Source organism: Acartia tonsa, chromosome 7 (assembly GCF_053477335.1).
Source record: "Acartia tonsa isolate MP-2025a chromosome 7, ASM5347733v1, whole genome shotgun sequence".
Lineage (NCBI taxonomy): Eukaryota > Metazoa > Arthropoda > Copepoda > Calanoida > Acartiidae > Acartia > Acartia tonsa.
This window is the reverse complement of record NC_137266.1, coordinates 28,934,427-28,953,115: the sequence shown is the minus strand read 5'-3', so window position 1 is coordinate 28,953,115 and position 18,689 is coordinate 28,934,427. Positions and strand designations below refer to the sequence as shown.

Here is an 18,689-nt window from a genome sequence, read left to right as displayed (position 1 = left end):
CAAACTATCAATGGAAGAATTTAACATATAAGCATGGGGGGGAAGATATATGTCTTAATACCTAAGTGCAATTCTTTAGATAATCACACCCACTCTATAATCAAGGTCTGACTGTTTCTGTGTAGGTGTGTGACAAGGTGTTATACCTGATGAGTGCCATATCTTCACTGTTTCTATTTGGTGTGTCTGAGATCCTGTTCTGTAGCTGGATAGCTTCCCGTCTTACCTCGTGTAGTTGTAATAATCCCACAGCCTTAAAAGAAAGATTTGATCAATTTTAAAATTTCTAAAAGTTACTTATTTTTCAATACAAAAAAATGCTTTATTCTGAAGCTCTTCATAGTGCCTATACAAAAATAACGTCATACAATTCAAATGACCAATGATAGGCTAATACGCGGACTAAATTAAACAATGGTATGCCAGTATGACGTCATTTTTCAAAGGCACTATAAGAAGCTTTTTTATTCTTTCTGTTTATTTTGTTTTTAAAAAGATATAGTGGAGAGAAAAATCAAGTATAAAACATTAAGAAAAATCTACCCTAAAACGACACAACCCAATCTTTCCCGATTTTGTATAATTTTTTGAGGAACACGACTCCAGTGACGTCATATTTTTCTTTCCCGAAAAAGGGAAGGGGGGAAGAAAATCTCTTCAAAAGAGATGGGGAAAACCCACTTTTCTTCCCCCCTTCCCTTTTTCGGGAAAGAAAAATATGACGTCACTGGAGTCGTGTTCCTCAAAAAATTATACAAAATCGGGAAAGATTGGGTTGTGTCCCCTAAACCCATAGAATAGAAATAAGCAGAAGAAAAAATGAATAAGATAAGCAAATGCATTATTTTCCATTTCACTTTTACAATGAAAAAAATATATTTCTATGTTTTACTCTTTACTTTGAGTTCTAACTAAAATGACTATTAGTTCCATCAGAAAACGTATATTTTTTGAAAACTTTAATATCCAAAATTTTCCTATATTCACAAATAATGATATCATAAAATTCAAAGGAATCTAAAATTAGATTTTCATAAAAGTTAGTAAGATGTTAGTTTTCTGTTAGTAACAAATTTATTATTAATAGGATTTTAGAAATAATATGATATTTAAATATAGTTTTTTCCCTCTATAAATTGTACTATTTAAAGGTTTTAGATAGAAAAAGAAGGATTAAGGTTCGGAAAATCTTTTGTCTCTATATTCGCAGGATTTAAAGGGATAAGGCAATGGCCGATAAATTGATGTACATCACCAATAATTACAAACAAAATTACCCCTTCTATAGATTACAATTAATGATTGAAACGTTTGAACACTCAACTTAATAAACAAAACAATCAAAATTCTATAAAAGTTCCCAAAGTTATTAAGTCATTGAATAAGAATTTGGTATAATAAAACTTTGGGGATTAATACTAATGTCCCCTCCCTCCCTCCCTCCCAATTATTTTCCTTTTTGTTCAAATTTTACCTTTTCTTTATGATACAACTTTTGTTGGAAAGCCACAATTCCTTGCTGCGCTACCATCAACCCGTCTGATGACCGCCGTCCTTCCCGAAAGTTGACCGGTGACCGGGTGACGCCCCGGTCATTGTACAAATTGCTACAACAGGCGGGCACAACCGTTCCAGATGGTATATTTGCAGCAGTGGCCGTGCCACAGCCGTTCAGTTGACAATTTTGATGTTGATTAATGGATGTGGTTGTATTTGTAGGATTGTAGCGGTTGTAGAGTCTTGAATACGCGCCTGATGTTGCAGCAATGCTTTGTTGTTGATGAGATATTGTAGAACCATTATATTGGTACATATTAACATCATGACGATTATATGCCGTGTTTAATGTAGCCGGATCTTCATAAGTATATGTGTTAGTATTATTTCCAGTATTCTGATAGCTTGGATAATAGTTGTATGATTGCTGTTGAGTTGAATAACCTAAAGGATTAGTTTGGGTTAGTAAGGTTTTAGTATACAATTATTAGTTTTAGTATACAATTATTAGTTTTATACCAATTATGTTTGGCATTAAATGTTAAATAACTATAAACATGTAGGAAATATTTTTCACAAGAAAAGTAAGAGAAGAATTATTTTTGAAGTTTGGAAAATTTATGAAATTATATTATTTATAAAAATGGAATATTTTTTTATTTTGAAAATGTATTATGTACTTAATTGCTTGTTTCTGACATATTAATTTTAATTTAAATTAAGTACAAACTTATAAAGTTTCAATTTATGGTATGTTTTTAAAAGCGAAGCTTTTCTATAATTAGGGTTGGTCCGTCCGTACGTCCGTCCGTAACGGATAGCTTTTTTCGTTAATTTAAACATGTTAGAATTGTCCTATCGATTTCAAATTTTGCATGGTGATTCCTTTAGTAGTTAGGTACGATTTAGAAAGCGTAGCAACTCTATAATCATTACCAAAATGTCCGTACGTCCATTTAAAACATATTGATTTTTTTACTTTTTTAAATAGCTTTTTTCGTTAATTAAGGCATGTTAGAATTGTCCTATCGATTTCAAATTTTGCATGGTGATTCCTGTAATAGTTAGGTACGAGTTAGAAAGCGTAGCAACTCTATAATCATTACCAGAATGTCCGTACGTCCATTTTAAACATGTTGTTTTTTTTTACATTTTTAACAACAAATTTGTATGTGACCTAATTATCCGATTGGTCTGATTTTTGGTATACTGATTCCTGGGACAACAAAGTACAATTTTATAAGCGAAGCAACTCTATAATCAAGTCCTAAAAATGTAAGTATGTCCATAAACATTATCCTGTATCAAGCAGTTTTTCAACAAATTTACTTACAATTTTGCTTTGACTCTAATACATTCGCATTCTGATTATTCAGTTCTGACATTATACAAGTGTTAATGTTCGTTTGTCCTACCGTTTCAGTGCTTCGCTTTTATGGATGTTGTCATCCTTGTTTATTTAAAATTGATTCTGATCTTTTTGTATAACAAGGAAGAAATTCAAAAAATTTGGTTTTTATGGGAAAGGAGGAATGTAAATAAATTAATCTTTCATTGTCCTCTGCCTCTGTAAAATAGTCAATAGTGAAGCTCTTTATAGTGACTACAAAAATGAAGTTATACTGGCTTACTAGTGGTCAATAAAAATGTATACTGGCCTACCATTGATGGTAATTTAGTCTCCGTATTGGCCTATTATTAGTCATTTGTATTGTATGAGGTCATTTTCACAGGCACTATAAAAAGCTTTGTCAATAGTGCAACAAATCCTTACCATTATTATCCGCAACCATCTCACAGGCTGACTCCTCCCCCTCACAGCACTGTGACCCATAGCTGCTGTCCCCAGTGGCGCCACTGCTAGAGCTACCTGCCACACCCGCGCCACTAAAATCTGCCCCACTGTCCCGCAGTTGCCCAAGTCCGGGCAGACCAAAATCTCTTGCACTGTTCCGCCGACATAGGCTAAAGTCTGTGCCACTATCACGTCTGATGTAACCAGCCGTGTGGTTGAATTCTGTTGTACTGTCACGTCTGCTGTTATAATCAGCTGCCACACTGCTGCCCTGACTAGAACAGGAATTGAAGTCTCTTACTTCAGCACCACCATAACCTATAAAAAAAAACCTGATATTAGTCTGGTTTACTTCAGTCAATATCACATATAAATATGGCTTTTTTATGGCCAATACATTTCCCTAAACTTGCAATTAACATGAAAGGCCAGTATACATTTTAATTGACCAATGGTAGGACAGTATGGCGTCATTTTTATATAGGCACTATAAAAAGTGTCTTAGCACAAAATTCAAGTAAAATATCAAAAATTTTACCTTTGCCCGAATGACAATGGATGCCAGCTTCTGAGAGTGTAGAATCAGAGCTTGCCAGCACAACACCTTCATCATCAGATGACCGAAAGCTTGTACGCTGCGGGGGCAAGATGACCGATTCTTCGTCCGATGACCGCATGCTTGACCGGTGCAGGACCACGCCCTCGTCCTCTGATGACCGTTGGATGCTTGACCGGTGAAGTAGAAGGTTGCTGTGGTCAATACCTGGCAATTTAGTGACCGATATTACAATTTGAGCTTTAAGTAAATTCTTGAGTTTTAAAATAAAAATAGGATAAGAAAAGCTACTCATTAATATTTTTTGAAAATACATTTTATGTTTTGAATAGCTATTTTATATATCGTCTTTGTATAAAAATATTATTTCCTTTAAATATATTTAATGCACCACTAGACGTAGTAACAGTAAAAGTTATTTTGTTTAATTCCATAGATTAAATTATTAAAATTTTCATGTTTAAATTCCCATAAATATGTTTTTTCAAAATTAAAATATTTTTAATTAATAAATGTAATATCAGTCTTTCCTTCGACTTCAGAAAGCTTTTGTACAAGCTTCTCATTTAGCTGCTGTTGAGCAGCCGTGCAACTGCTAACTGCTGATGGCAATTGGGAACCCATAGCTGATGTATTTGCAGAACCGCTGCCTACTAACCGAGTACCACCTTTAAAAAATTTAATAATTATCTTAAATTATTACAAAACAAAACAATTTAATATTAAAATTTTCTAGAAGTATTTTCAGTATGAATTTGAAAGCGATTAATATCAACTGGATTAGAATCGGTACTCGGTAATACTGAAAAAATCATGTGTAGCATCGTACTAAAGACAATTTTCCACGAATCTTAAAATCAACACCAGTTTTTTTAGCCCGTGCCTTCGGCCTCTCGAGCCTAACAAAACTGGCTTTAATCTTGATCTTTTCAATTATTCATTCTAATATACGTGGAAGCTGTCTATAATACAATGCAATAAATCAAAATCAAAATCATTTTATTAACCATAAGATCATACTTTACTACTCAAAATCAACTGTTTTTTCTACCTGGAAACTGTGGTTGTTGTATATGTGCTGACCGCTCTATAGTTGGTGTGAGTAGGTCACTGTCCTGGCTGCTACACACCCCGCTGTCCTGACTTGACACGCCGCTGTCTCGACTGTCCCACGAACAGAAGCCAATATGGGCCGGTGGGGCTGTATGTCCTGAAAAAGTTTGATTTATGAGTAGCAATAGCAAATTATTCAGGTATTTCTTAGATGAAATAACATGCAGCTAACTTATTGTCATTATTAGTCCTAATTTTAGGGTAGCATAGCTACTCTATAAATAGTCTGTTGCTATAAGACCTTGAGAGCATAGTCTCTATGCCATAAATTAAAATTTAACAGAAAGAAATTAAACCATCTCTCCCCCCCCCCCTTTAAAAAGTATGCATAGTAGATTCCATTAGGAAAAAAAATGGAGGCAGCTTATAGTGCCTATTAAAAATTACAATACAAATTACCAATGATAGGCAATGAAACATTTTACCATTATTAAATTACAATGTTTACTTGCCTATTATTGGTCATTTGTACTGTATGACGTAATTTTTATTGCTATAAGCTGCTTCAAAAAATGTTTTACCTGTTGTATTATTGGTTGTACAGTTAGTGCCCCACACAGCCGGTGCTACGGACGTGGCCGCCGACATATTGGGAGCCGTCGGCAGCGGTCCGTGGGCAAAATTGAGACGGCGGGTTCGAATCCTGGCACATTTGGCACACGTGGTCGTGCTGGAGGTATTTTCAAGAATCTGAGTGCCGCAACTCAGACATTTGTACTCGGTTGTGTCCATCCCGCTGGGTCTGACAGAAAAAATTTGTTGAATACAATTTTTCATTAAAACTTGCATATGATAGGTAGCTGTCTATAGAGTCCTAGCAAAATGGGGATAGATGTCACTGCTTTTGGCCTACCTATTCTATTGACGTATGTAAATATCCTATACCCCATCTCTTTTCTAGGGTTTCCCCCTTCCCTTTCTCTTTCTCTCGTTATGACGTTAATAGAATAGGTGGGCTAAAAGCTGTGAAATCTATCCCCATTTTCATAGGGCACTAAACACAGCTACATTCGAGAGCGTTTTAGCCTAGTTTGATTAACTACTGCAATTACATTATACTAGTGACCTCGTCCCAAGCCTACAGAGATTCTGATAAATTTAGAATAGATTTTTCACGTCATAACATATGAATTAACAACGTTTTGGTTTGATATTCTGCACGTACTTTCAAATCCAAATGAATATATAAAATCCAAATATTTTTGTGAAGCTTACAAAATAAAATGTATGTAGATAGATAGATAAGGCCTTTGGATTCATTCATTATTACTTATAATATTATATTATGTAGAGAAATGTTGGATAGGTATATGCACATCTAATATAAATATGTATCAGCTCTCCAACATATAATGAACAGTCAAATAGATGGACAAAGTGAGTTATAGAGTAGCTGCTCAGCCATACTGAAAAATCATGTATAGCATCGTATAACTGACAATTTACCACAAATATAAAAATAAAAATCATAAAAATGTCCACAGTTTTGGTAGCCTTGGCCTTAGGCCCCTCGAGACTAACAATACTTGTTTGTGTCTTATATTTTTCACTATAATATCTGCGGAAAGCTGTCTATACCACGATGCGATAAATAACTACTCCTTTACCCCTGTATCTGTCTACAAAGCTTAGCAACACAATGGTATTCATATTTCTATGCCACTCAACAAAAATATTCATTATTGTTTTTTTTTCCTCAAAATATTTTATTCTTCGCCAATAACATTTTGGAGGGTATGAGAACTATTATTATTGAGATTCAAAAGATTATTTAACTCGAAACCAAAGGGTGAAGACAATGGCCGATACATTGATGTACATCCCAATAATGATACACAAAATTACCCTTTCTGTAGATTAAAATTAGTGGTTGAAACATTTTAACACTTAACTTTATGCATCAACCAATCAAAATTCACTGAAGTCTCCAAAAATATTAAACCAACGAACAAGAAAATCTTTATTATAAAACTTTGGGGACTATTGTAATAAACAGCCCATTGTCCACTTTCTCTCTAGGTTGTTACAGCTAAGAAATAACGCTATTGTGATAAGCAAAATTGTATTAAATAAATTCCTGTGATGAGTATCTTTGGTTCTGTGACTGTTGTAAATCTGGTTCTGACTTGACTCTGCTGAACTCTGACACTTCTCAGATTCACTCGGATGTCGGAGACGTAGGCTCTGCAGATTTTCTGCGCCTGGCAGACCCTAAATTACATTGATTATAGAGTGGCTGCGCTTAATTTTTATTGACAACAAATTTCCATAGATTAAAAAATATTTATAGCTCACGGAAAGGATCAAAAAAATGTCATCAGAGGTGTTAAGGAATAAGACAATGGACGATAAATTAATGTATGGATCTAATTAGTATAGACAAAATTACTACATCTGTAGATTAAAATTATTGGTTAAAATTTTGAAAGCAAACAGTTTGGAACCAACCAATCAAAATTATATAAAAGTACCCAAAGGTTTCAAGCCAACGAATAAGATAACGCGATTTTAAAATTTCATGCCCTATTTAATAAATGTTCTCATCCTTATTATAAAATATATCCAAGCAAACTATGACTTACCTTTAGCGGCTGTTCTGCAATAGTGCTCGGCCGTCGTTTCGACACATGGCTGGGTATCTGTGGCGAGCTAGCCGCGGCTTGCGGACAGGGTATCTGTCCCATGGCCTGCTTCTGCTTGTTTAACCGCTCCAGTAGCAGATAATAGATTGCGGCATAATGATCATACAGCTCGTTCCGAACAGCCTAAAAAAATTTCAATATAAAATATTTGAATAGTTGATAACCAAAGATAAAATGGTAAATTTTGATTATCATAACACAGATTTAAGTTTTAACTAGAGATCTAAAGGAATAAGACAATGACCGATAAGTTCATGTACATCCCTAATGATGATACAAAAAATTACCCCTTCTGTAGTTTACAATTAGTTGTTGAAATGTTTTGACACTCAATTTAAGAATCAACCAATAAAAATTGAATTAAAGTCCCTAAAGTTTTTAAGCAAAGGATTAAAAAAACGTTATTAAAAAACTTTGGGGACTAGTGTAATAAACAGCCCAATATCCCCTCCCTTGCTGTTATCCAATTAAAGTGTCAAACTGCCATAAGAATATAGGAGAGTATATTCTCATTTAAACTATGCTATGGCTTCATTTTCATGTACTATGATACAATATGATTTCTTCAAATTTGCAAATATCTACATAACCAATTTTAAAATTCATTGCTAATTATTAAAGTTAATCAAATTATACATATGTAGATAGAACATATAGCAGTGTTTTAATTTGTATGATTCCTTTATCATACACAATAATCATAAGTAGCGAAGCACTTAAACTTTATGGAAGGACAAACAGACAAAATAAATTAAAGAAGAGATGTAATAAATGTTCAGCAATTCTTAGAAATCATGAAATCTTTGTGATACATAAATAAAAATATTTTCAATGTCTTTTATGCATGACCGACAGACTGACGGACAAAGTAAATTTAACACTTGATGCTAACTGATATTCACCAAAAATTTCAACCGTTTTATCTTCGATAGCAGCCGAGAAAATCTCATTTACTCCAAAGCGTTACGAACAGACTGACGGACAGACAAAGTAGAGTGTAGAGTAGCTTCGCTACTGAAAAAGATAACAGGGTTTTGATTTTATAAAGATTTGCATAATTAAATGAAATGCAATGTCTATGTAGGTCAAATGCAAACTCTTTCTATTTTGATACCAAAGTCTACTGCTTCATTCTATAAAACACCAAAAAGAGAGGGGACAATGGACTGTTATTATACTGGTCCCCAAAGTTTTATAATAACGTTTTCTTTTTCGTTGGTTTAACAACTTTGGGGACTTTAGTGAATTTTTATTAGTTAGGTTGTTTCAAACGTTTCAACCACTAATTTTAATCTACAGAAGGGGTCATTTTGTGTGTCATCACTCGGGATATACATTAATTTATCGGCCATTGTCTTATCCTTTTTGGATCCCGAGTAAAGCTCACATTCAATATTTCCAGGGTTTCAGGGCTTGCTTAAAAATTATCTTAATCTTTACTGAAAAAACTTCAAACAACATAAGTTATTGATTAAAAATGACGCGTGCATAATTAAAAACTAAAAAAGGCAAAATAATGATTTCTACAATCTAAATTCCTTCTATTATTACATCATTTACTAGGAGTTACGCTCCTAGAGGCCCCTACGGGAGATTTTTTATATTATATTTTTTTAGGTAAAAAAAATTTAAGGGTGAAGGGCTAGATTTTTCTTACTTTGTTAAATTTTAAATTGGTTGGTTCTTAGGTTGAGTGCCCAAACGTTTCAACCACTAATTGTAATCTACAGAGAGGGCAGTTTTGTGCATTATCATTGGGAATGTACATCAATTTATCTGCCATTGTCTTATCCCTTTAGATCTCTGATTTTTAGTGTACCACCTATTTATGATGTTAAAGTTGAATTCATTCAAGTTTACAATAGAAGGTCTCAAAAAACAATGGATTTAAAAATTATACCAGATTTTTTGTTGTTCCTACAAATTCAAATTTTAAATAGGTACATTATTATAAAGGAAAATCTTAGATATCTTTGGTTTAAATTTTCACCGCTAGATGTAATTAAGTTTCAAATTAGAAATCAAATCAAAGTCCTTTAGTAATTTACAAACATTAATTTTTTTGTAAAAGTTGATCATAATTTTATCCTTACTAAAAGAAAATGATGAAAATTTCTAAATCTAACACCTTCTATTTTAGAAAGTGCAAAACTTTGCCAATACCATGTATCTATATAATATACACAACTTTAACAGTGCAAATATGCCAAAATTATGTGCAACAAATGGATGTTAAACAGTATAGGTAACTTTTATATTTAAATTTGGCAATAATATAAAAGTTATTTTATTAATTTGTTGAGAGTTTTGTATTTAATTATCAATCTATCATAAATTTAAGAAAATTATATTGTCAAATATTCTGTAATATTTTTATTGATGAACCAACATAACAAATTAATGCTTGCTTATATTTAACACTATAGTTTTAATGAAAATAAAAAATCTTGACAATAAATCATTTATTTTTATCATTATTGTACTGAAAAATAAACAGTAAAGAATATAAGCCCAAGATGAATAAACAAGATAAAATAGTGCAACTCCCTTCCCTCTGAGTTAAAGAACTAATGTTTTATAATTTATTGCATCTTGTCTTGGCTTAAGACAAAGTTGTATTGCACAAAGAAAATAAATGTTGACAAGTGTGACCATTATTTGTGTCTTCAGGGTGTCCTATAAGAATTTGCTTAATTCTAATTATTTTTCCCTCAAAATAATCTAGATCAATTTGTTTATATTTAATAATTAAATTATATGTATAAACTTATTTGATTTCTTACAATTTTTCCTTGCGCCTACTTTACTGTTCTTTGTCAGGGATCTAAAGGGATAAGTCAATGGCTGATAAATTAATGTACATCCACAATGATGATGCACAAAATTACCCCTTATGTAGATTACAAATAGTGGTTGAAACATTTGGACACTGAACAAAAGGAAACAAGCAATCAATATTCAATAAAAGGCTGTTGACTTGAGCCAACAATTAAGAAACGATGCTGTCTTAAATGGTGCAAAAAATGGGGACAAATTTCAAATTGTTTTGGCGTGTGACGTCATACCCCCATCTCTTTTCTAGGGGGTTTCTTTCCTCCTTCCCTTTTCTTTCCCCTCACTTGTGACGTAAATAAACAGCCCCGTCAAATCAATTTGAAATTTGTCCCCATTTTTTGCACCATTTTAGACAGCATCAAGAAAACCGTATTTTAAGACTTTGGGGACTAGTGTAATAAACACCCTAATGTCCCTGGTTCTTTGTGTTTATTATCATGAATTTGCCACGTGATTATTGTGAGGAAGGCTTAAGTGCATGGATAGTTACCTATGAAGTAATCATAAAACAAACATAAGATGTGTATATTACAGTATAAGCATACAAAAAAATTTGTAAAATAAATATACATTATACATGTTTTTTTATCTAGAGGCCCACAGCTAGGAAAAGGGCAGGTTTTAAGCCATTCTTATTAATTTCAATTTTCTAGGATCTAAAGGGTCGATAATTTGATGTACATCTCCACTGATAATTCACAAAATTACCCCTTCTGTAAATTAAAATTAGTGGTTGAAACGTTTGAACACTCAACTTAATGAAAGAACCAATTGAAATTAATTATAAAACTTTGGGGACTAGTGTAATAAATTGTATGTATTTATGGTTCCAATTAATTTCTCTGTCTAGAATTAGCACTAATAAAGCTGTCGTTTTTTGCGTTTTTTCTGTAAAGTTTGTGTGACCACTAGTCAAATGCGCTTATAAAGTCAAAAAAATCTTAATAAGATCATTTGAATAAACCGTTACACACAACTTTACGGAAAATATGCGAAATAAATGACCATCTTTATTACATTTCATAAAGTAGTTAATTGAAAATGTATGAAAAATAAATCCTCCAAATTTAATGTTTGCAAGTCCCTGTCCAGAGAAACGTATATAATATATTGAAACAAGATGTTATGGATAGTGTTTACACAGGGTTTAACTGATAACAAGGATGAAAACGTTTTAAAAAGCGAAGCTTAGCAATTCAGAAAATGATACTAACTTACAACTCTTTTATTATCAGATATAAATTGCTCAAAATACACATAACATTGTATTTTAATAAAGTCATGCCTAATCATCCAAGAAATCCCATTTTCTATAAGTATCTCTCCAGTTAAGAAACAGTTAAAAACAAGCCCAGGACCAATATAAAGATTTCCTGAAAAGTTGTTAGTTAGATCATAACCGGCAAAAAAACTTTAATTTTAAATACAGGATAAAATTGTTTTAATATGTCTAACTTTACCAATACAAGCAAAACTAACAGACATGAAGACTCTATATAAAGAAAAATTTTTCTTAAAACTAAATGTAAAGAATGACGCCATAGTTACATGTAGTGAAGTTCAGCCACTCTCTTCCCTCTCAAGCAAAGCAAATAAATAACTTGAAAAATTGTTATTTTCACAAAAAAAAATCTGTTGCTAGGTTTTAATAAAATAAATAAATATAACCATCATCAATTTTTGGGAACTTTAAGTAGGTAGTTTCTATATAACTAGCGGCTACGCCCCTAGAGGCCTCTAGTGGCACTCATATCTAAAATATGTCTATATTGCGTTTGACGTTTATGTTTCCGTTAAACTCTCTTTCTAAAATCGAGAACGTAAAAAACAATTTTTCTAGGGGCGATTTCTCTTGGGAGGTTGGTGGTACCCTCCCCAAAAATAGTTGAAAACCTTCCCGGGACCTATGAGAATCTACCCTGTTAAGGAGAAACCGATCGGTTTAGCGGTTAGCGAGATCCTTCGGTACAGACACACAGATACACAGACACACATCCTGTTACTTTAGTATAAGGAGTGAGCAATTTTTCTTTTATTTTATGATAAAAAATTAAGATTTCAGGGAAGCTTTTTACCAGTTAATAAGTGTTTTTTTCAAAAATATAGTTAAAAACTAAAGCATTAAAGTCTGATTTTATTTAAATACTTTTCCTCTTTATAAATATGAATGATAATAGTTATTTCTCGTATCGTAGTATAAACGGCTTTCCGCGGATATAGAATGTACAATTATGAGATTAAAACTAGTTTTTTTAGCCCCGAGGTGCCGGAGGCACCGGCTAAAAAAAACTGGTTTTAATCTTATGATTGTACATTTCTATATTCGTAGAAAACTGGATATAATACGATGCTAGACATAGTTTTTTCGTATGGATGAGAACCGGTTCCTATCCACCGGATTCGAATGAATACGAGAATATATATTATGCCCACCCATCACAAACCCTTTCAGTGTGTAATATCAAAATATGCGCAGACACTTTTCCTCAAGAAAAAAAAACGATAAAACTTTCAAGGGCTCGGCAGACGCCCATATTTAAAGCGGCTGGTGCTGAATTAAAAAAAATTATTGGCAGCTGCAGCTGAATTATGTGATTATTTCATTTTGTTGACTGCAGTACTTATAAGGGATCTGAAGGATTAGACAATTGCCGATAAATTGATATACATCCACAATAATTATACAAAACATTAACCCATTCTTTATATTACAATTAGTGGTTGAAACGTTTGGACACTCAATTTAACGAACATACCAATCAAAACTCTTTAAAAATTACAACGGTGGATGAATATAGGAAAAAGTAGTCAAAGCCATTTTTTATAAGCGGCTGCCATTCCCTAAAAACTTTTCCACATGAATGAAACGTACTTTCCGCAACTTTAGACACTCACATTTCCACCCAAATATTTGGTTAATGATCACTTCTGCAAAGTTTCATATTTCCAAAGTGTCTAAAATTTGCATAGAGGCAAATTAGAGCATAATAGAGGGTTAAATATAATAGGTTAAATAACTGTATGTCCCCATCTCGTGGACCCTGTGTCGATCTTTAATTAGGTCTTAAAATATCAGCTAAAAGCATCATAAAAATTAACACAGCCAAAAGAGCAGAAAGTAATTTGCTAGCCGACGAAAAAGGTTTCCAAGACATAGACCAGGTAGTTGTCTGGGTTATACATATCTATTCTCATTACATTTATTAACAGACACAATAACTAGAAATCAATGATAAGCGCGAAGCAAAGAGGAAAGAGCAATTTGTGCTGTAGTAATAAAGCGGCGATTAAAATGATATGATATATTTAGCGGAAATGATAGCTTACTAAATATTTGGATTCAAGACGTAAAAAAGGTTAAAATTTCAGTGACCTGTCAAATTTAAAAGTTACTTGAGAATTTTCATACTAATGTGTGTGTGTGTGTGTTTGTGTGTGTGTGTCATGTTTTCTAAATAAAATTTTAGTGCATTTTTTCCACTATTTTTCCTCATTTAGATGAATTTGAAAGTCTGTTTGATCTGCAAGATTTATCAAACTAATGTTTTTTTTCCAGAGACAAAGGACCAGGATTTTGTAAACCTTATTTTCTTACTTTATTTCTTTCCTTCTTGTCAAGAATAAGGTATAAGTTTACCCGTACAAAAAATAGTTGAATAAAAATTAATATTTCTGAACAAATTCTTTATTTAACCTGTTTTCAAAGCATAAAAGAAAACAAGTTAATGCATTAGAATATTAAGCTAAAAGTATTTTCTCTCTCATATAATTACTTTTTTGTGGGACGTCTTGTTCACTTCGTCCCACTCCTTTTTTTTAGAGCACCTCCCCCCCTCTGGCCCCTCTTACTAAAATAACATTCGCCGAGGTCCTGATTTCGGTGTTCTTTCAAAAAAATGAAAAATTGTCAAATTTCTTACAGTTTTAAACTTTATTTCAAAATTAGAGTCTATGTCTATTCAAACGTCTGTCAATTCGTCATAAAAAGGTAGTTAGAATGACAACATACATAAGAACACAAACTTTTTATGGCTTGGCTATAAAATTGTTTACTGGAATAATGAAACACCTCAAATGCAACAAAGGTAGGTAGACAGAAAGTTAGGGGGGGGGGGGGCAGATAGATTCCTTGGATTAGAGAGACACGAGTTGATGGGTGGTGAGAAATGAATTAAACCTCTCTCTTTTTTCTCTTTCTGTCCACTTTTTTCTCTTTTTCTGGTGGTAGAAAATGCGTCAGCACACAATTGACGTCATACCAATAGTTAGCTATTCTATGGGGGTACGGGGATAGGGCAGTGGACGCAAAATTATATGTGCGATTATCTTAGAGGTAAATATTTAGGGAATGAGGGGTGCAGATTAATTTGAATATTCTTTTTTCCCTGAATTTATTTGATAGGTATTTACACTATCATATAATAAAAAAAGTAACTATACATTTTTAGAATACTAATAATTGGTTAAGGACAATTATTTTAATATCTTTATTTTATCAAAATATAAACAAAGTTACTTAACCTAAGCATTATAGAACTTATTTGACTTGCTATAAACAGGGAACAAGTAATTTAACCGGGGATATAAAGGGATTTGTCAATGATAATACACAAAATTACCACTTCTGTAGATTTAAATTAATAGTTGAAACGTTTGCACACTCGACTTAGTAAACCAACCAATCAAAAGTCCCCAAGGTTGTTAATCCATCTAATAAGAAAACATTATTAAAAAACTTTGGGGACTAGTGTAAAGAACAGCCTATTGTCCCCTCTCTCTCTGAATATAATCAGTGGAATTAGAGAGGGGAGAGGAGGGGGACAAATGGATTAATGAAAATAACACGATTGCATTTTTGGAATAATGAAAATATATATATTATTTAGTGTTTTTAACCCTTTATTTTAGCGAAGCTAATCATTGTGTTTTAGTGTCTGTTCGTCTTTCTATTGTATCCTATTATATTAAGAAGTAAGGTTATTTTGTCTACAGCTTAAGATTTCAGGAACTTCTTGACTCATTGAGTTCTCCTTTTTAGGGAAGCTTCACATAGTTTCAGGGCTGGTCTTAGGCTATTTTTGTTTATCTTTCAGCCTTGGGGTGGTTTTAGGCTATTTGTATACCCATTTCTTACTCCATTGAATGAAGAGCCTAGCCGCTACTGATTTGATAATGTGATAAATATGCGGTAGGAGATGCACACTCAAATTTCTTAACTCCTTGACTGAAATATTTATAAAACTTATTTTTCTGAAATCCAGATTTTACAAGATACACAATTTTTGGAAAGTAAGGAAGAAAGATTTTGTTAGGAATTAGTTAGTTCTAAGCTTTAACAATTTTAGAATTTATTTTGAAGCAAAAAAGTTTAGAGTTTAAAATTTCAAGCTATAGTGAATTAAAATTGAAAATTGGTAATTAGTTAGTTAGGCATGTTTCAAGCTATTTTGAGGAAAGAATATCAACCCTGTAAAAATATATCAATATTTTTGTATGCCTAGCTGCCCAAATAAATCATTATTTGCCTATAACAATATATTCATCCTTAAGTATCCTCTTATGATGTATATTATTGTGATATATGTATTTTATGCTACACAAATAGGTCACTGGACTAGACAGTACATAACACACACACGCACACACACATACACACACACACACATCCACACAAACATATGAACAGTTAACACCTACACTCTAGATTGCGTAGATAATATTTTTATTTTTAGGGCATACTTTCATTTTAAAATACTGAAACATTTTTTAAATAATTATTTAAAAATAATTGAGGTTTTAAAATATTTAAAATACTTATAAATACATTAGAATATGTATAAAAAATCTTATGTTATACCTATTAAGCTAGAAACATTTGTCATATAATGCAAATGACTGGTCAAAAAAAAGGATGTTAAGGCGTAAATCTAAATAGTTATTTGCCCATCACAAAAACATTAAATTTCTCATAAAACGCAGGAATAATCATAGCTATACAATATTGAAAATTGAAATGATTTATAGCAAAAGAACATTAAATGTTTAATTAATATCAAAACGATGATAGTTAGAAAAAAGTTCAATAATTTTACAGAGAAAAATTATTTTATAAAGAGATTTGATAAAGAGTTAACTTGGAAGGCTTCTGATTGATTTAATTTACATGGTTTCATCCTTTTTACACAAATTTGTATTTAATTCTTTAAAAGTAATATTTATTTTCAAAATTATGTTTCTTAACTTAAGAAGTTATAAAAGATTTGTTTTTTTTTTAAATGAAAACGTCATAAAATTATGTTTTTATTGTAAAAAAAATTAAGTACTAATGAGCCCAAATTTGTATTTTGTAAAGAAAATTACTAAGAACTTTTCAAGTGTTAAAAAACAAAATTAATGTTTCTTATTATTTGCTAAAATGTACTATTTTTCATCAAAATAAAATAAGATTAAAAATAGTTTTTAATTAGATTATTTTTAGTTAAAAGTATTTTGTAATTGGAAAAAGTTGTATCTTTTTTCCTTAATTAAGTAAAATTATACCTAATTATCATAAATATATTTTTTCTTTAATAAGAATAAAACGTCTTGATCATATATTTATGATTTTTAAGAAAACAAGAATAACAAAATTGCAAAGTATATTTGCCCGCTAGAATTTTTTTGCATAATGAAGGTCAAAACGAGTTTTAGAGTAAATGCTAAATTATCAAAGGACCTTTAGGTCAGTTTAGGTTAGGTTATAGTGGGTACTGGGTACTGGTACCGTGGGTATAGTCCAAGCAGGGTTAGCCCCCCCCCGGGCCCCCCTCCACCCAGAGGTTAGACTTAAAAACAACCCTAACAGTTTAAACAGTCCGCATAGCCATGCCTCGCTGCAACAAAAAAAAACATCTAAAAAGAGGAGATATTGCAAATCATAAAAATGAGTGAATGAGGCAGGTTTGGATAATATCAGAATAAACGGATATTAAATGCTAAAATAACAATTATAACTCAATAAATCACATAAGTTCATAACAAACATAAAATGAATTCATCATAGATGAGAAAGCATCATAGATCGGTTATTATCCTCGTGATTCTGTTGAGTTAATGTTGAGATAGACAGCATGTTGGGACCCCACGGGGGGATTTACTTGGACCTAGCCCTCATCTTCCTGCGTTTTCTCTGTAGCCTGCGCATACGCTTTTTCCTCCACTTTGCTCTCATTGTCTAAACTTTTTCACCTCTCTTGTAGAAGTGAATCAAGCAATATTAGCTTGGTCGAGGAGATATTGCAATAAATGCGCCCAAATAAAATTGTAAAGGTTACTCCGCAACAAGTTAAATGCCAGATTTAAGTCAAACAAACACAAATTTAGTGCATTGCGTCTGAATATGTTCACAGGAATAGGTTTTTCAAAAATCAAAGGGGGGCATTTATTTGCGTATTTTCAATAATGTAACCTTTTAGTCAAAAGCTCTTTTTTATTCATAATTAAGAAAAGTTCGACTTAATAAGCGCATTTTACAAAAGGGTTACCACAACTGTACAGAAAATATGAAAAAAATACCCCCTTTATAATGATAAAATTATTCTAGATACTAGATATTCTAGATACAATTCATTTAAACAGTGCAGCTACTTTATGACTAGAGACTCAATGGTTATTGCTCAACGTTACTATGGATTATAAATACCATTTCTATAAATCTAAACTTTTTCCTTACATATCATCTTTTACCTGGTTTTATTGACTTTTTGAATATTCATTCCTTTTTTCTGTTTATAACTATATTTACAAAATTTTGCTACATTTGGAATGTAAACAAGATTCAATCTTTATGTAACTCATTTCTAGTACCTTATAAAAGCTGGTAAAAATATGAAATCAATTCTATTGTATATTTTTTACAAATTTTGTATAAGAATATATAAAGCAGCTTATAGTGAACATAAAAAAATAAAATTGACCAATGATAGGCCAGCATATATTTTACCATTAATCTATTAAAAAGTATGGTGGACTTTCTTTGGTCATTTGTATTGTATGACATCCTTTTTATATAGACACTGTAAGCTGCTTCAGCTTTTGTAGTAAATAGTAATAAACAATTGAACCTTTGCTATGAAGACATTCTTCCTAAAGTCCTAGATATAAATATGAGATAATGGTAATTTTTACCCAAGAATTTCAAATAATGTCATGCACTTCACATACTAGCATTATCGTCTGCATAAACAGAAAACAAAGAGTTTACAAAAAGTGA

The 18,689-nt window shown here is 32.0% G+C and overlaps 1 protein-coding gene across 2 annotated transcripts in view; it reads right to left on the bottom strand.

The window, feature by feature from the left end:
- Positions 1-18,689, bottom strand: part of LOC145325209 (uncharacterized) — a 42,190-nt gene that overhangs the window by 3,478 nt on the left and 20,023 nt on the right. Inside the window, exons 11-19 of one of the 2 annotated variants that reach the window (XM_080168097.1) lie at positions 7,544-7,726; positions 7,042-7,172; positions 5,483-5,706; positions 4,900-5,058; positions 4,381-4,516; positions 3,831-4,057; positions 3,272-3,610; positions 1,475-1,941; positions 147-253 (exon numbers count right to left, since the gene is read on the bottom strand). In XM_080168097.1, coding sequence (XP_080024223.1) covers positions 147-253; positions 1,475-1,941; positions 3,272-3,610; positions 3,831-4,057; positions 4,381-4,516; positions 4,900-5,058; positions 5,483-5,706; positions 7,042-7,172; positions 7,544-7,726 — 1,973 coding nt within the window. The remainder of the gene's footprint in view (positions 1-146; positions 254-1,474; positions 1,942-3,271; positions 3,611-3,830; positions 4,058-4,380; positions 4,517-4,899; positions 5,059-5,482; positions 5,707-7,041; positions 7,173-7,543; positions 7,727-18,689) is intronic. The other variant, XM_080168098.1, reaches the window with a different exon arrangement.